General features: G+C 43.4%; 1 protein-coding gene across 1 annotated transcript in view; it reads left to right on the forward strand.

Moving 5' to 3' along the window:
- Nucleotides 1-15849, forward strand: part of Slc1a4 (solute carrier family 1 member 4) — a 29291-nt gene extending 13442 nt beyond the window's left edge. The window contains exons 3-8 of the mRNA XM_027934568.2: nt 1006-1068; nt 4965-5131; nt 8894-9127; nt 9522-9716; nt 10544-10678; nt 12965-15849. Of these exons, the coding sequence (XP_027790369.1) occupies nt 1006-1068; nt 4965-5131; nt 8894-9127; nt 9522-9716; nt 10544-10678; nt 12965-13199 (1029 nt within the window). The 3' untranslated portion in view covers nt 13200-15849. The remainder of the gene's footprint in view (nt 1-1005; nt 1069-4964; nt 5132-8893; nt 9128-9521; nt 9717-10543; nt 10679-12964) is intronic.
- Nucleotides 15850-16953: the final 1104 nt, after the last annotated feature.

Below are 16953 nucleotides of genomic sequence, written 5' to 3' on the forward strand. Positions count from 1 at the left end.
ATCCTTTGCTTTTTTTAGCAAAGACTTTTCTGTTTCCACTTACAACCTCTCTCTTTTGTTGTTTTTTTAATCTGCATACAAGCACAGAAGCAACTTATATATATAATGTGAGGTAGCAGAAAAAAAATAAATTTATGGAGCTTTCAGTGCCTGTCACAGAGTAGGTGGGGTCAGTTTTAACCATGGGACAACTGAACACCTCTGCCTCTCTGAGCCCTTGTTAAATCAAAGCTGGTGAATCCAGAACTCATCGGAGGTTGCCAGGTCTTTACCTCTGAATGGGCTCCTCCAGACAGTTCTGAAGCCAAGAACCCTTGGTAGGGATCAGAAAGGCATAGGCTCTAACAGATTCTACTCAGCAGTATGGACTGCCATGGGGAGGTTCCTGTGGGCACCATGCAGAGGTGTGCAAGGTCAACCAACTATAGGACCAACCCTGCAGAGATATCTCACTTCTAAATTGTGAGTCTCCTGAAAGACTCAAAACAGCAAACATCATTTGGCCTAAAGTCCCTTGCTTTAGAAAGCATAGGCTCAAGCTAGATTAGAAACAGATGCTAAAGAGCAGTCACACTCAAATAAGTTCTGAAATAAAATGAGGCATAAATAAATTAGTGAAAATAAAGTGACACATTTAAAAGTAAAATTTGACCTTATGGAATTAGTGCCAAGATTCTTTAAATAACATGAAGTCTCAGCTGTTGGAAATATCAAACTATCAGCAGGAAATTGAGCACATCTTCTCCAACCCATTGCCCAAGGAACAGAAGGAAATTCTCCCTGTTTCCTTGGGTCCCTAAGTAACCCAGAGGCCTCTTGAAGGACATGCTGCCTTGGTCTTAATGTAAATTCTGTGCGTTTTCATCAAGCCAACCAAGTCCCCGGTGCTCAGTGCAAGTCATGCTGGAGGAGGGAGAGACCTGGCCACTCCCTGGGTTCCTCTGGATGGGGCTCAGCCTGGGCACTAACCATGAGTTTTTGTTCCTTTTTTTTTTTTTTTTATAGTATGCGACTGATTATAAAATGGTGACTCACAACACCAGCTTTGGAAATGTGACCCGTGAAAAGGTAAAGCTCCCTACAAAGTCACTTGTGTAGAATATTTATAAAGCAAATAATGTTTCTTAATTAAGGAACAGTTGAGATGTGTCTTTTTCTCAATAGGGTTGAAAACTTTGTGGTTTGAATGGACTAGTTAAAGCTAACAAGTTAGGTTTGCTTCTTTGGTTATTTGTGAACATGGCCAACTGCACTTGTGGTACCTGTGGTACTAAATCCTCGGAGGATCTGTGAGGTACTTTATAACACCCCCTCTGCTATTCTGAAATACAATGAAAAGCTGATTCAACCAATTCCTACACATAAAACTTTTTAAAAATAACATAATATAAGGAAGAAATAAAAAAATGTGTGAGAAAGCAATCTATATTTCACCATGTAAATGCACAATTATAAGACATAATGAAGTTTTCAGATATTTGCATCTACTCAAAATGAATAAATTTGGCTTTAAAATGTGAGATGGAGCTGGGCCTGGTAGCAGATTCCTATAGTGCCAGCTAACTACTTAGGAGGGTAAGGCAGGAGAATCTCTTGAGCCCAGAAGTTGCCCAGGATAGCCTGGGCAACATATTGAGATCCCATCTCTAAAAAATAAATAAATAAAAGCAGTGAGACAGAACTCAACTAAACATTGTTGCAGTTTGAAATAAGTGCTAAAAATTTTTGTAGCCATGTATGGAATTCACCTGAATATAGATAGACAGCAACAACATCAGATTGACATTGTGTTGTACTAGTGACTTGAATAAAAGCACTTTGACCACTGGTGATACAATTTTCTGAAATAAAAAACAACATTACAACAAAACAGTTTTCCTGTGTTTATATCAACTTGATATTCTTTGGAAGTCCATGTATGTTAAAACTGTGCAGAAAAAAACAATAAGCTATTTATGTATAAAATGGAGTTAGCTAGAGCTCAGATCCATAAATAGGATTTCCCCATCTCCCCCTGTGTGAATGTCTGGTGGGATGCTCAGAAAACTGTGGGGTGTATGAGAGTCTGCACTTTGTTTTAAAATATGTAAAGGCCTTTCAGGACATTTATCATTCTTAATATCCTTGTCTACTATTTCCTAGTAGGACATCACAAATGCCTATCAGAGTACCCCCCCCCCCCATAAAACTACCCTGTTCATTAATATTGATTTAATCAGCAGTCCTTAATTTAAAAGGCCAGAGAGGGTGGTTGGACCTCTCTGCCAATCCCTGATTGCCACAGCCGGGTTCATTAGGATATGGGCTGTCTAGGTGGGCTTACCTCTGCATGCCACCTTCATGGTATATAAACTCCTTTGACATGTCATTTGAGTCTTAGGACAACCTGGTGAGGTAGGATTTATTAGTCCCACTATAAATTCTTGAAAGGATGGTCTTCTAAGGTTGATCAAGACTATTCATAAACAAGAGCACTGTGTGAATCCCAGAACATTGTCTCTGCAGTGTCTTCGAATTTTGACAAACCTTGAAGGCATTCACTGGCTGCTCAGATTTCCCCCTGGAAATGCTAGTGACTCTCAAGCACCCCCTGCCACCTGACATACCCTTACTTTCACTATAAATTTAATCCAGTAATGAAAAGAGTCATTCTTTGAGACAGGAACAGTGTGTCCATGCTAGTTCAAGGCTTTCAGGAACCCTGTGATTAAAGATTGTATAAAGATTAAGTCATCTTTGTCCCCCAAGGATGAGATGTTGGTGACAGAGTGAGAAGTCGGGGACTCAGAAACACAAGGTCTTGTGGAAAGTCTCCTGCCCTGACCCATGCCCTATATTCCTTGCCTACTTTGATCCCATATTAACAACTCGCTATAAATACCTCCTAGGATTTTGTTGAATAGTCATTAATTCATTAAACAGTGATTTACTTGGCAGCCACTCTGTGCCATTTGTGGGCACTAGACCACAGGCATTGCTCAACATAGGAAAGGCCGGGCTCTTTCACAGCTAACACTCTAGTGGAGGAAACCATATAAAAAATACATATGGGGGGCTGGGGATGTGGCTCAAGTGGTAGCGCGCTCGTCTGGCATGCGTGCGGCCTGGGTTCGATCCTCAGCACCACATACCAACAAAGATGTTGTGTCTGCCGATAACTAAAAAATAAATAAATATTTTTAAAAAATACATATGGCCACTAGAAAATGAAGCAGGGCACATAAACATACAGGGAAAGTGTGTTTATGTGTACCAGGTGATGGTGAGGTGTGCCATCTTAGCCAGAGTGGTCAGGGGGACCTGATGAGAAGGAGGAGATAAAGGGAGGCTGGTGGGAAGGGTCATATAGTCAATAGGAACAGAATATGCAAAGGCATACCAGCAAGAGGCACAGCTCTGGGTGCAACTCTGGCTGTATCTCTGCCTATGTCTACTCTCCTATCCCCACCCAATGCTGTTTGCCAAGGTGTGTGCAAACATCTTGCTGCAAAACACCTGCTTTAAAGATGGGAGTCATTTCTTTGGAAAAATTGTTGTTATTGCCCTCAAGTTCAGAAATCCAATTCCTTATCTGGAATTACCTGACCTCAAACACCATACCTGGGAATGGCAGGTCTACTAAAACCAACTTTGGATTAGCAGATGAATTCTCTGGTTGCATTGATTCTCGATCCTTGATTCCAGTTAAGATTTGGGACATGGATAAAAAAATGTGGGTTGATAGCCCCGAGGTCACTACCAAGTGTTAGCCCTACAGCTCATAAAATCCTGGAAGCGTTCACTTCTCTAGAGATGCCCCCCCACCCCCCACACACACAAGTTATCAGTAGAGCACGTAATACAACCCAAGCTTTCTTCCTCCCCAGCTCTTTAACCTGTAGCCTGGTAACTTTAACAGACCAAGTCCCAGGAGAAAATAGTGATATTCAGAAGATATTCAGATATTCTTATTGTCTTTGGTATCATTACACCATTTGTAAGGAGAACCCTTTCTAGATGAAATTAACCTAGAATGATCTCCAACAAAATATCCCATTAAAAAAATAATAATGGCAAATTCTTGTTAGTTTTCATTTGCCAAACACAGTCTAGGTGCTTTACATTTATTAATATACTGAATCTTCAGCCTTCTATGCTAGCTACTATGATTGTCCCCGTTTTGTAGATGGGGCACTGAGGCACAGAGAGAGTTAACTTACTTAACACTCACAACTAGCAATTGTAATGTAAGTCAAGCTCCAAAGCCAATGCTCCATAATTATTATTTCTACTGTTACTCTATAAGTCATATAGATGTCACTGATATATTTCAGTATAAACAAAAGCACTGGATATGGTGATCATCATCCTATATTTCAACTTTTCTATTAATTTTGAAATGTTTTGTGATGAAAATTTGCAAGAATGCCAGGCATATTAGCACACACCTGCAATCCCAGCTACTCGACAGGCTGAAACAGGAGGACTGTTAAGTTTGAGGCCAGCCTAGGCAACTTAGTGAGACCTTGCCTCAAAATAAAAAGGGCTGGGGATATAGCTCAGTGGTAGAGCACGTGCCCAGCATGCACAAGGCCCTGGGTTCTGTCTCCCCAGTTCCACAAAAAAGGAAAGAGAGAAAAAGAGAATAAATAAAAGCAACCCATCAAGGTGGTTGTCCAACCATCCTTGAACACATCCGGTGACAGGAAGCTCACTACTTTATAATTGAATCTGTGCCATATGTATTTGAACTCTTCAGAGTTAAAGAGGTAAAATTTTTACTTGTTCATTTTCTGCATCCTCAAATACTATCTCCCCTCAGGTTTTTTTATTCATAAAACCACTAAAGAAAAACCATTAAAGAAAATAATGAGCCTTTTATCACTCGGGATAGTCTGATGGAAATGTCAAGCAAATACACCCTAAATTCTCTCTCTTCTGTTGTGATGTGAACTTAGACCATTCTGTCTCCTCTGATCCCGCAGATTCCCTATGCCACTGAGATTGAAGGAATGAACATTTTAGGATTGGTTCTCTTTGCCCTGGTGTTAGGGGTGGCCCTAAAGAAACTAGGCTCCGAGGGAGAAGAGCTCATCCGCTTCTTCAATTCCTTCAATGAGGCGACAATGGTGCTGGTGTCGTGGATTATGTGGTGAGTGTCACCCTGCCACTTCCTCTTATCTCGTTTCCCCTGACATCCAGGAAAGAATCCAACTTTGCTATTCTAGTTTTCCCGTAGGGCCACCTGGCCCAGAGATCTTTTGTGGTTGGTGGACCTCAGGCCAGTCTTGGTACATGGTAGAGATGGCTTCTTCTCTTATCCAGGACCTAGGGAATTAGGTGTGCACCATAGTTACCAGTCACCCCTGCAGTGCCCCCACTGACCCTTGGTGACTTTGTCACTATGATCCATTTAGGAGTTTCCACCATTGACCCATGCCATGTGCTCTGTCCATATCATCTTATAGAGCTTTGAATTTGTCATCTGTCACATAAAATAAGCCTGATTTATCTCAAAATGATAGACTTCTAATTTCCAAGAGACCTTTCACTATAGTATTTCACAACATGGAGGACCAGCCCAACTTCACCCCAGGCATGAAAAAACATGTAAAACTTGGAATGGTATTTTGTTCATAAGTTTTTATTTCATAGATTACTTTTTGTGAGAATATCAAAAGAAGAATGATTATTGAGTAAAAAGAACAATAGATTGATTCCTGGCTAAAAAAGTAAAAAGTTTGACCAGCTCACTCAAAACAACTCAGGAATCATGTCAATTCCAATGCTCAGACCTCATAAGTTAGCTGGGTATGGTGGGACGTGCCTGCAATCTCAGCAGCTCCAGAGGCAGAGGCAAAAGGATCGCACCATTGAGGCCAGCCTCAGCCTCACAGCTTCACAAGGCCCTAAGCAACTAAGTGAGACCCTGTCTCAAAATAAAAAATAAAAAGGAATGAGGATGAAGCTCTGGTATCAAAATAAATAAATAAATAATGAGAGAGAGAGAGACCTCATAAGCTTTACTTGGAATTTCCCCCAAGCCAGACCTCTGTGGCTTTTAGCTTTAACCCATTAGTTGTTAAGAACTAGTTTATCCTTTCTTGCACAATGTCCTTATTGTCAAACCCTTAAAAAATCCCAGAACTCTTTCTCAATCAAATGGGACTGGGTGATAACTGGACTGGTTTTCAGAGATGTTTGAAACAGAGGCCAAATCTAAAGCACCCCCTTCCCCCACACCAACAGTGGTGTTCCTCTTGCTCCATCCAAGGACCCCAGAGCCTGCCTCTGTTCATTGCAAACACTCCACTTCGTATGACTGCAGTTGTCTCAGGGAGACACTGGTATTTTCAGAAAGGAAACTTTTCTTTTATCAGATGTCAAGTTCTTTTCTTGGCTTATTTTTTGACTCTAAAATTCTTCCAAAGTTTGGACTTAAAAAAACCCTATGCAAGAAAGTATTATTCCCAGTTTAGAACATTTGTTTTTAGTCTGGAAACTCATTGAGTCATTCCTTCAGTTTGATGTGCCAGTTATGTAAGTAGGTTTTCGGTGAGGCAGATCTTGCAGGGTATCTAGCTGCAGAGGGAGATCAGCTGCCCAGGAAGCACAGGTCACATAGCACTGGAGTGTCATATGACCTCAGATGGTCAAGGATCTCAACCACACATGAGAGGGATCTTCAGTAGAAGCCCACTCTAAAACCACAGCAGCTGCCTACTCACCCTATGTATTCACAGAAATAACTTCTAGATGAACCAACCATACACACAGTCAGCAACCTTTGCAAGCTATACAGTTTCTGTTGCAATAACCCAACTCTTTCATTGTAAAGTGAAAGAAGCCAAAAGTAACTTATAATAAATGGTTGTGAATGTGTTTCAATAAAACTTTATTTACAAACGTTTACGCTGCCAACTCCTGGATAAAACTAATCAGGAAGAAGAAAAAGAAGAATCCTCTAAAAATATTTGAAGGAAATATATGGATAGGGAAAGTCTACCTAAGCAACATACAAAAAACAAAAGCATTTTTAAAAGCTTCTAAACTTGAACACGTCAGAGTCCAAAGAGTTTGCATGCAAAAGATACTTTGAACAAAGTTAAAAGTCAAGACACTTATTGGAAAAATATAATAATAACATATTACATACCGTGTATAGAGAAATAAAGAGTTCTGTTACTGAAAAAGAAAAAGACTGAAGACACTATTAGAAAATGGACAAAATATTTAAGCAGGCAGTTTATCACAGAGGAGATCTGAATGACCAGTAAACATTTTTTTAAATAGTTTTAATTGTAGATGAACACAATACCTTTATTTTATTTATTTATATGTAGTGCTGAGGATCGAACCCAGTGACTCACACATGCTAGGCGAGCGCTCTTACCACTAAGCTACAACCCCATCCCACTAGTAAACATTTTAAGGGAGGCCCAACCTCATTAGAAATCAGGGAACTAAGGACTGGGGTTGTGGCTCAGTGGTAGAGCACTTGCCTACCATATGTGAGGCACTGGGTTCAATTCTCAGCACCACATATAAATAAATAAGATAAAGGTCCATCAACAACTAAAAGACATATTAAAAAAAAAAAAAAAGAAATTAGGGAACTAAAAAAAAAAGAAATGAGGTAGATGTCTAAGTCCTGACATGAGAGGATCTCAAAGGCATAATGCAGGGTGAAGAATCAATAAATGTACAGATTTAAATCCATTCCTATATACCTTAATGCATAGGAAGTTAGCATGACTATCTGAGGTGGAGTCTGGCTTGGCAATTTTATCTACAGAGGATTTTAGTCTAATTTATAATGTTTTAGTTTTTTGAAGGGAAAATGTGTTCATGTATTACAACGAGGATTTAAAATTAATATCACTACTTAGAATATCTCTAGAAAGAAATCTGGGCATTGACTGTCCCCAGTGGGTACTTAAGGGATAGAAATAAGAGATTTCATACTGTTGACCCTTTTGTACTCCTTGAAATTTGAACTCTGAAACATTATTACATATATAATTAAAAAAATTTTTAAAAATCAACAGTCCTACCATGAATACTCCATGTGTGTATGTCACAGTGCATTTTACTGACATGTATAACTAAAAAGAATATATAATAAAAAGAAAACAAACAATTAAGTTCTTCCTGAATTGCTATTAAAATTTTAAAAACTGACGTTTGTTCTTTGCAGCTCCCATAATTCATTCCTTCCCTTTTTGCCTTTAAAAAAACCTTCACGTTCTAGAAGTGTTCCCAGAGTGTCATTGTTACTGACTTTTTCCCACGGGATCATGTTTGCCAAACCACAAAGAATGTAAAATTTCACAGAAGGGAAATCTGGCTCGATTTTGTATCACAGCAATTCTGTAAAATAAATGTTAGCCTTCCGTGTTTCTACGTTCTCAGAAGGAGCCGGAACAAAAGCTGAAAGTCAAGCTCACAGTCCCAGGGGCTTTGATCTTGAGTCCCTGGCTTTCTGCTTGGGAGCCCCTGTGGTTAGTAGTATCCATCTGTTAAGAGCACGTGTCTTGGCCTGGGGATATAGCTCAGTTAGTAGAGTGCTTTTCATATACACAAGGCCCTGGGTTCAATCCCCAGCACCACACACACACACACACACACACACACACACACACACACACACCATATGTCTCCAAGAGAAAGAAGTCTGAGCTCTGGTGCTGACTCAAATCCCTATGGTAAGTGATCAACTTTGTTTTACTCAGTCTCAACCAGTAAGATGATCATGATCTACCCCCATGCTCTTCTGTGCTCAGAGTTATTCTAGAGCAAGATGAAGATGTCCTGGTTGAAAGTTCCTGCATTCTGTATTAGGATTAGGAAGGGCCGTCATCTCTCAGCCCCTCCTTATCGCCTTCCTAATGAGTACCTTGTGCTTATCCCCTAGGTATGTACCTCTGGGCATCATGTTCCTGGTCGGAAGCAAGATTGTGGAAATGAAGGACATTATCGTGCTGGTGACCAGCCTTGGGAAATACATCTTCGCATCTATATTAGGCCATTTTATTCATGGAGGAATTGTTCTGCCACTTGTTTATTTTGTTCTCACACGAAAAAACCCATTCAAATTCCTTCTGGGCCTTCTCACACCCTTCGCAACAGCATTTGCTACCTGCTCCAGGTGAGTGGGCTTGGAGGGCTTTGGCTGCTCCAGCCATATCAGTATGGAACCAGGTGAGATCAGGGAGACAGATGCACAAACAGTTCTTTTTCTTCTTGTGCACATTTTGTACTACAAGGCAATATGTGATCCTTGAGAAAATTTGGAACAGGTGAATCCAAGAAAGTAATACCACAGGTAAATGCAGGAAGTAACTGGGAGTCGGGAGGTGAGAAAGCCTGTGTTATGCCAGAAACTTGGAAACAATTCTGTGTTTTTCTTCTTATTTCAAGGGAGGAAAGTCAGAAACTAAGATAGTACTCATTGCTGTGTTCCAGGATCTGAGATGAGTGATGTATTAGCCTGGTCTGAAGGAACTGTTCTTATCGTTCGTGGGTTGTTTTTTCATTTCTAGTTCAGCGACCCTTCCTTCTATGATGAAGTGCATCGAAGAAAATAACGGTGTAGACAAGAGGATAAGCAGGTTTATTCTCCCCATCGGGGCCACTGTGAACATGGACGGAGCTGCCATCTTCCAGTGTGTGGCCGCGGTATTCATCGCCCAGCTCAACAACGTGGAGCTGAATGCAGGACAGATCTTCACAATCCTGTAAGCTCAGTATTCTTTCCCTCATTTGGGGCCTGGATTAAAATCTGAGGTTTTTCTTGTGATTTCCTTCAAAAAAGTTTATTGCAACTCAACATCTCATTTGCGAAGTGTGGACAGTTTGGATTCATAAGAGTCATCCTTCAGTAGTAATCTTGGGGGGCATTAGTTCTAGGACCACTCCCCTATAATCCCCACAACCCCCTGCCAATCACAGATACCAAATTCCATCAAACTCAAGCCTCTTACATAAAATGGTGTAGTATTTGCACCTAACCTAAGCACATTTTCCAATTTTTTTTTTTTTTTTTTTGTGGTACTCAGTTGAACTCAGGGGTGTTCTACCACTAAGTAGCCACAGCCTTTTTATTTTTATTTTTTTTTATTTTGAGACAGGATCTTGCCAAGTTGCCAAGGCTGGTCTCAAATTTACGATCCTCCTGCCTCAGCCTCCTGTGTTGTTGGGATTGCAGGTATCCAGCAACATGCCCAGCTTCCCATATATCTTAAATCATCTAGAATACTCTCAATCCCTAATACAATGTAAATACTGTAACTGGTTGTTAGACTGTAGTGTTTAGGGAATCATGACAAGGAAAAGTCTCCATGTTCAGTAAAGAAGGAATCTTTAAGAATTTACATTTTGATCTGTGGTTGGTTGACTCCATGGATGCAGAACCTGGGCCTAAGGTAGCTGACTGCACTTGCAGAGAATGGCTCTTCTCTTCAGGCCCCAGAATCCACCATGGTGTGGTTTCCAGTTTCTACACTATGACTGCCATATTCTGCATATCTGTGTTAAAGGCTGACCCTGCTTTGCCATCCCCTAGAGTGACTGCCACCGCGTCCAGTGTTGGAGCAGCGGGCGTGCCAGCTGGAGGGGTCCTCACCATCGCCATTATCCTGGAGGCCATTGGGCTGCCCACCCATGACCTCTCTCTGATCCTGGCTGTGGACTGGATCGTGTAAGTAGCAAGTCCTAAGGACACCAAAACCAGAAAAGCCTTTTGTGTAGTTCCCTGGGAGCTTGATTCTCCGCTAGGCCTGGGGCATGCAAAGAAACCTAAAACACACTCCCTGCCTTGTGAAGTAGCCTACAGTAAAGCTGGCAAGTCCAGATTAAGAGCTAGGAAAAGTTAAACAATATGAGACCCAATGCCCTTGATCATCATGAACGACCATGAAATGCCAGTACTGAGAACTTGCTTGTAGCATCCAATACAGTGAGGATTCAAGGCCAAGGCTCCAAGCACAGGCCCAGGGGTCACAGGGGCCATGGAGGTTGTTGGCTGCAGGTGAGAGATAAGTAGTCGGAGCAGTGATCCTTAAGGAATGGTTGTCCTTCAGCTGGAAATGTCTAAGGAGCAATTTCTGTGGGAGAAAAGAAAGTGAACTCTGTTAATTCAGGCAGCTGGGGCTCACGTTCAGCAGAGGGGGACTTAGGAAAGGGGGTGAGCCAGAGCTACTGTAAAAGCCAAGACAGTTTCTAGATGTTGATTTCTTGAATCTTGTGATACCTTTTGCAGCTGTAAATAATATCCCACTGTATAGGGAGGGTCAGCTGAGGTGCTGATGTTGACAGAGCAGAGCACATGGGCAAGAAACTGAACTAGAAAAGTGAAACAATAATAGAGTCAAATGCACATGAACAACAATGAATGACCATGAGATGCCAACACTGAGAACTTGCTTGTAGCATCCAGAAGCCCAGGCACTTGGGTTCAAGTCCTGGCTTCACCGTGTAGCTGTTGAGTAACGTGAGCTCCTCTGTGCTTTGGTCTGCTCATCTGTAAAATGGGAATCATAACAGAAGCTCCACCGTAGCTGCAGTGAGGGTTAAATAAATCCACACATGCAAAGCACACAGAACACTGGGAACATGGGAAAGCATTTGATAGATACAGTGGAGACATTCCTGCCAGGCTAGTCATAGCCAGGCAGTGAACACAGGAACCTGGCACTGAGCTCTCAGATCTACCCATGGTGGTTGGGTGGTTGGGTGGTCGAGATCGGTTTTTCCAACTTAACACCCTTAGCGAAATGAGGGTAAAATGTCCTGTAAATGCCTGTTGTCCAGATCCTCCATTAAAAGGAACTCCATTCCCAAGCTGGCAATTTGGATAGAACCAGAGTCATATCAGAGCTCATGCAGCTGCCTCTGGTGCAAGGAGAAAGGACATCAAGAGGTACTTGGCCAGGGAAGAAATAGGGCCTATGCCCTTGACCCACCAAGCCCTCCAGCCACCCAGCCCTATGATCCTGCACCCATGGCTTTTGTCCTCTCGTGCCCTCTGAGATGATCACATTTTCTCCCTTCTCTTCAATATGGACACAGTTCCTTCTTTGAACGAAGGTAGATATTGGACTCACCTGTGGTGAGTGCAAAGGATAGTGCAGTCGTTCTGTGAGAGGGTGTTTGCCAACAGCCATGGAATGCACAGGAAGGTCCCATTAGTGAAGCTGGGCCAAAATGAGAACAGCTCAGTGTGACACTGAGGGGACGAAGAGCTGAACACAAAGCCATATCTACTCTACTCTCCCAGCTTTATGCAATTTTATACGATGGTGTCTATTACATATAAAAGACATTTATAGAAAGATGTCTGGAAGGAGCTAGATCGCAGCGTTACTCTGGACTCTGATTCAGAGTTTGGAATATGGGTAACTTCTTTTTCTTTTCTTTTCCTTTTTTTTTTTTTTTTGGTACTGGGGATTGAACCCAGGAGCGCTTTACTGAGCTCCAGCCCCAGCCCCAGCCCTTTCTATTTTTTGAGACAGTGTCTCAGTAGGTTGCTTAGGGCCTCACTTAGTTGCTGAGGTTGGCTTTGAGTTTGCGATCCTCCTGCCTCAGCCTCCTGAGTCGCTGGGGTTACAGGCATGCAACACCATTCCCAGCCTCTGATCCTTTTTATTTTTTATTTTGAGACAGGGTTTCACTAAGTTTATGAGGCTGGCCTCGAATTTGCAATACTCTTACCTCAGCCTCCTGATTTGCTGGGCTGATAGACATAGGCCATCATGCCTGGCTTACTTCTCTTTATTCCGGGTTTTCTTCAGTGAGGGTCTGTTGATTTTGTTTTAATTTTGTTAAAATCAACTTCGAGCAAGACCCTTAGTAGCATGCCCTGCAGGAAACAACAAGGCAGCCCTCCTCATTACTTCCCCAGGGCTGTCCAGCCTGCCTGGGGAAGTAATGCTAGCTCCCAGTGGTGGTACTGGATGTGACTCTTGCCCTTTGCTTTTCCTACCAGGGACCGGACCACCACCGTGGTGAACGTGGAAGGGGATGCCCTGGGTGCGGGCATCCTCCACCACCTGAATCAGAAGGCAATGAAGAAAGGGGAGCAGGAACTGAGCGAGGTGAAAGTGGAAGCTGTTCCCAACTCCAAGTCTGAGGAGGAGACATCACCTCTGGTGACACACCAGAACCCTGTAGGCCCTGTAGCCAGCGCCCCAGAACTGGAATCCAAGGAGTCGGTTCTGTGAGGGGGCTGGGCCTGCACCCCCGTCCTGCTCCCACCCTGTTTGACACAGTCACAGCCCTCATGGACTTTTAATTTCCAAGCAATGCTTTGGCCTAGTCACTAGTTAGAGGAATTACCTCAGCACAGGCGTTGGGCTCCCCAGCGAGAATGGGTTCCCAAGGACCAGGACACGGACATTTGGCACCAGGACTCTGTTTGGAAACACCCCCTCAAGCTGCCAGGCTTGGGAAAATCGTGGGCTCTCGGGGGCCTCTGGGTAAAGCCTGGAAAAATGTGGATGTATTCTTCATTGCCCCCGGTCAGGGGTCATCAGATGCTCTCTGGGCAAACCAAGGGCCTTTGTGGTCACCTGTCACATTGCCTTATGGACAGTAGTAATTGGAAAAATTCCCAAATTCTTAACCTTGGCTGGAATTTGCTGAGCTGCAACTCAGGTGTTTCAAGAGTTTATGCTCCAACTAAGTGTGGGTGGCTTCTAGGGGACCCGAGGTACTGCCCAGTGTCAAGTTAAAAATACTCCAGGTCAAGGCTGGGGATGTAGCTCAGTGGTACAGTGCTTGCGTAGCATGCACAAGACCCTGATTTCAATTCCCAATACCACACACACAAAAAAAGAAAAATACTCTAGGTGGTGTTAGCACTGCTGGGGTGTCTGGTCAGTATCACTAAGGAACTCTAATTTCCGAGGTCAAAGAAAGGCAAGGGAATACACCCTGGGGGTGAGGGTGGGGACCCTGCTAAAGACAGGGCAAACACATCTGCCCTGTTCCCATCCCAGACCTGAGGTACCTTTCTGCTTCTGAGGCCTGAGCCTCTGACAATACTTCAGCTTTATCTCCATCCACTCTGATTTGACATTGAGCCAGAGGGACCTCTTTCTCTGGGAAGGTGAGATGTGGTCATCACATTCACAATCCATGTTGGTTTATTAATCTAATTATAATTTTTAACTAGACCCTAAAATGCCACATGGCAGAAAAAAACAAAACTACAGAAACCACCTGCCCCCCACAAATAAATCCATGCTCTAATTGGGGTGGGATGCCCCTACTCCCCGGTCCCCAAGCTTTGGCTGATTTCCACAGATGAGGACTCCTTTCCTGCTGGCGCATCAAAGTTTAAAATTACCAGCAAAATGGTACACATTCCTCCAGATACTGTGCCCCAGTTTTAGTCCAGGGAAGGGTTCTCTTAGAAGAGAGGGTGTTGCTGGTAGCGGGGAAGACCTAAGTCTGCTCCTTTACCATGGCTGTTGGTGTGACAAGTCCTGGGCCTCACTTTACCCCATTTATAAAATGGGGCTAATGTCACCTGCCTCTTACCTACCTCAGAGGGATCTGGTGAGGCGAATGAAATCCGTGAAAATGACCATTTCATCATTTTTGGTTTTTGGAGAGCAAATGCCAACCCATGTGTACTTCTTATCTACCTAAGTAACAGCTTCCTTCTGTGGAGGCCACCTTCTGGTGGAGTCAGTTCTCCTGAGCAGGAGATCCTCTATCCTGCCTCTGACCTGTTCTCTGAGTCGTTATTTGGTAACATCCCGTGCAGCCTCTCCTGAGGTCCTTTAGGCTGTGATGAATTTACTCCCCACCTCCCACCACATTTCTGGGTGCCTGACTTCTGTGTGACCCCCATGCCCAGCCACTGTTTGGGCCATCTCCCCAACACACACATCAGGCCATTAACGTCCCCAAACGCTCAGTCTCGTTCACTCTTGGTTTCCCTGTTTGTGTCACCAGGTCTTACAGGTAAACATCTTTATGATGCATGCCATGACCATGAGAAAAACAGACAGACAAATACCCCTCCATTTTAGAATAGGGGGTCTGTGCCTGAGTGGATGGGGTAGGGGGAAGCCATGGGTCTCAGAGATGACCTGCTCAGTGGGAAAGCCTGCTCTCTCGAAACCAGCTAAACCACTCCAGTATCCTGTGAAGCCAGGAGTGACCAGGAACTGAGAAGAGGTACCTGGAAACTTCTAGCCTGTGGCTAGAGCTGGTTGCCAATGCCTTCTGTTTTCAAAGGGCGGGGGTGGGGGGGAAACAATTGCATTGTGGGATTCCATACTGTAAATGAATATCCACCACTTTTCAGACTTCCGTGTACAAATGTGTGCAGGTATATATACTAGTATGTATATATACTGTGTGTGTGTGTGTGTGCACATTTGTGTATGCATGTGTACCTGTGTGTTACTTTTAGCTCCAATCCAAGGTAGTTTGAATTTGGATAGAGAACTAACTTAAAAGTATATGTCTTTGGCTTCCTGCTTTTCCATTTCTAAAGATGAATCTTACAAAGTGCACAGGTTACGGTGAGGCCCATTGGTTGAACACTCATGTCCCAACGTAGCCCTGCCACCTGGAGAAGCCTGCTTCCATGTGATGGGCAGACGACCCTCCCCTTGGAGACTGGAAGAGAACAAAGAAGGGGCCATGTCTCCTGTTTCTCAGTCTGCAGAGGCGCCAGTGGAGCAGGGGTCACCGACCAGGGAAAATCCCACTGCACCCTGTCTGAAATGTCTCCCCCACCATTCTCTTTCTAACATGTCATAAAAACTGTTCATCTCTGTTTTGTATGTGTGACACTTGCCTTAAAAGTAGCACAGTCCTCAAAAATGAATACAGCATTTCTACTGGTGTCTGCGAGTCCTTTGTTCCTGTCTTGTATTTGAAAAGGCATTTGTTCTAGGGGTGGCTTGGGAGGACTGAGTGGAATTTTTTTCCTGCTCCTTTCAGCCAGCATGAGCCCCTGAAGCAGGATAGGCTGGCTCGGCTGGGCAAAGCTTCAGAGACAGTTGCCACTGATCCTTCTGTTGCCACCAGCTTACATGGGTGAACATCAAGCTGCCTGGGGCCTCCCATCTACACTATCAGGGTTCTTGCAAAAAAAGTATGTTGTTAGCCAGGTGTGGTGGCTCACACCTGTAATTCCAATAGCTTGGGAGGCTGAGGCAGGAGGATCACCAGTTCAAAAGCCAGCTTTGCAAAAACAAGGTATTAAGCAACTCAGTAAGACCCTGCCTCTAAATAAAATACAAAATAGGGCTGAGGATGTGGCTCAGTGGTCAAGTGCCCCTGAGTTCAATCCGGGTACAAAAAAAAAAAAAAAAAAGTGTGTTGTTTGCCACATACCTCCATAAAATTAAGTCTTGTCATGACAACTAGGTTGCAGGCCTTAACTGAGCATCTACAATAAGCCAAGTGCCAAGCCAGGAACAACAAAAAAATGCCCTAGGCCATAGAACTACTGAGTCAGTCCCTAAGGGTGGGCAGTTAGTTGCCCATGCCTCTACCATGGTCCCCACCACACCCAGCCCATTCTTATGTATCTTGTTTTCAGTGACACCACATTCCAGCACAATTAGGAATTCTAGAAGCCTCTAATAAAAGGATTATCCTGCAAGCTCATACTGGAAGCCCTCCATTCCTCTGCTCTGAAGAAACAGATGCCTGTTCCAACCTGGATACTTCCAGCTTGTCATAGAATATGGAAACCAGTTTAATTTCTGGGAAAGGCACAAAGGATGAGGAGAGAGACTTTGCACAGATCAAAGGCCTAGTGTGGCCTTTGACAAATATTAATTTGCATTCCTACCCTGGCCTGTGGTTGCCTTGATTCTCTCCTGTGGAGAGTGCTTGAAGGCTGGGTTAGTGCCTACTGATTGAGTTTTGTTTTGTTTTGTTTTAAATAGCCAAATCAAAAGCAGCAGTTCCACACTCTCAGCTGCCTCTGCCTAGGTGACCAGGAAG

Source organism: Marmota flaviventris, chromosome 14 (assembly GCF_047511675.1).
Source record: "Marmota flaviventris isolate mMarFla1 chromosome 14, mMarFla1.hap1, whole genome shotgun sequence".
Classification (NCBI taxonomy): Eukaryota; Metazoa; Chordata; class Mammalia; order Rodentia; family Sciuridae; genus Marmota; species Marmota flaviventris.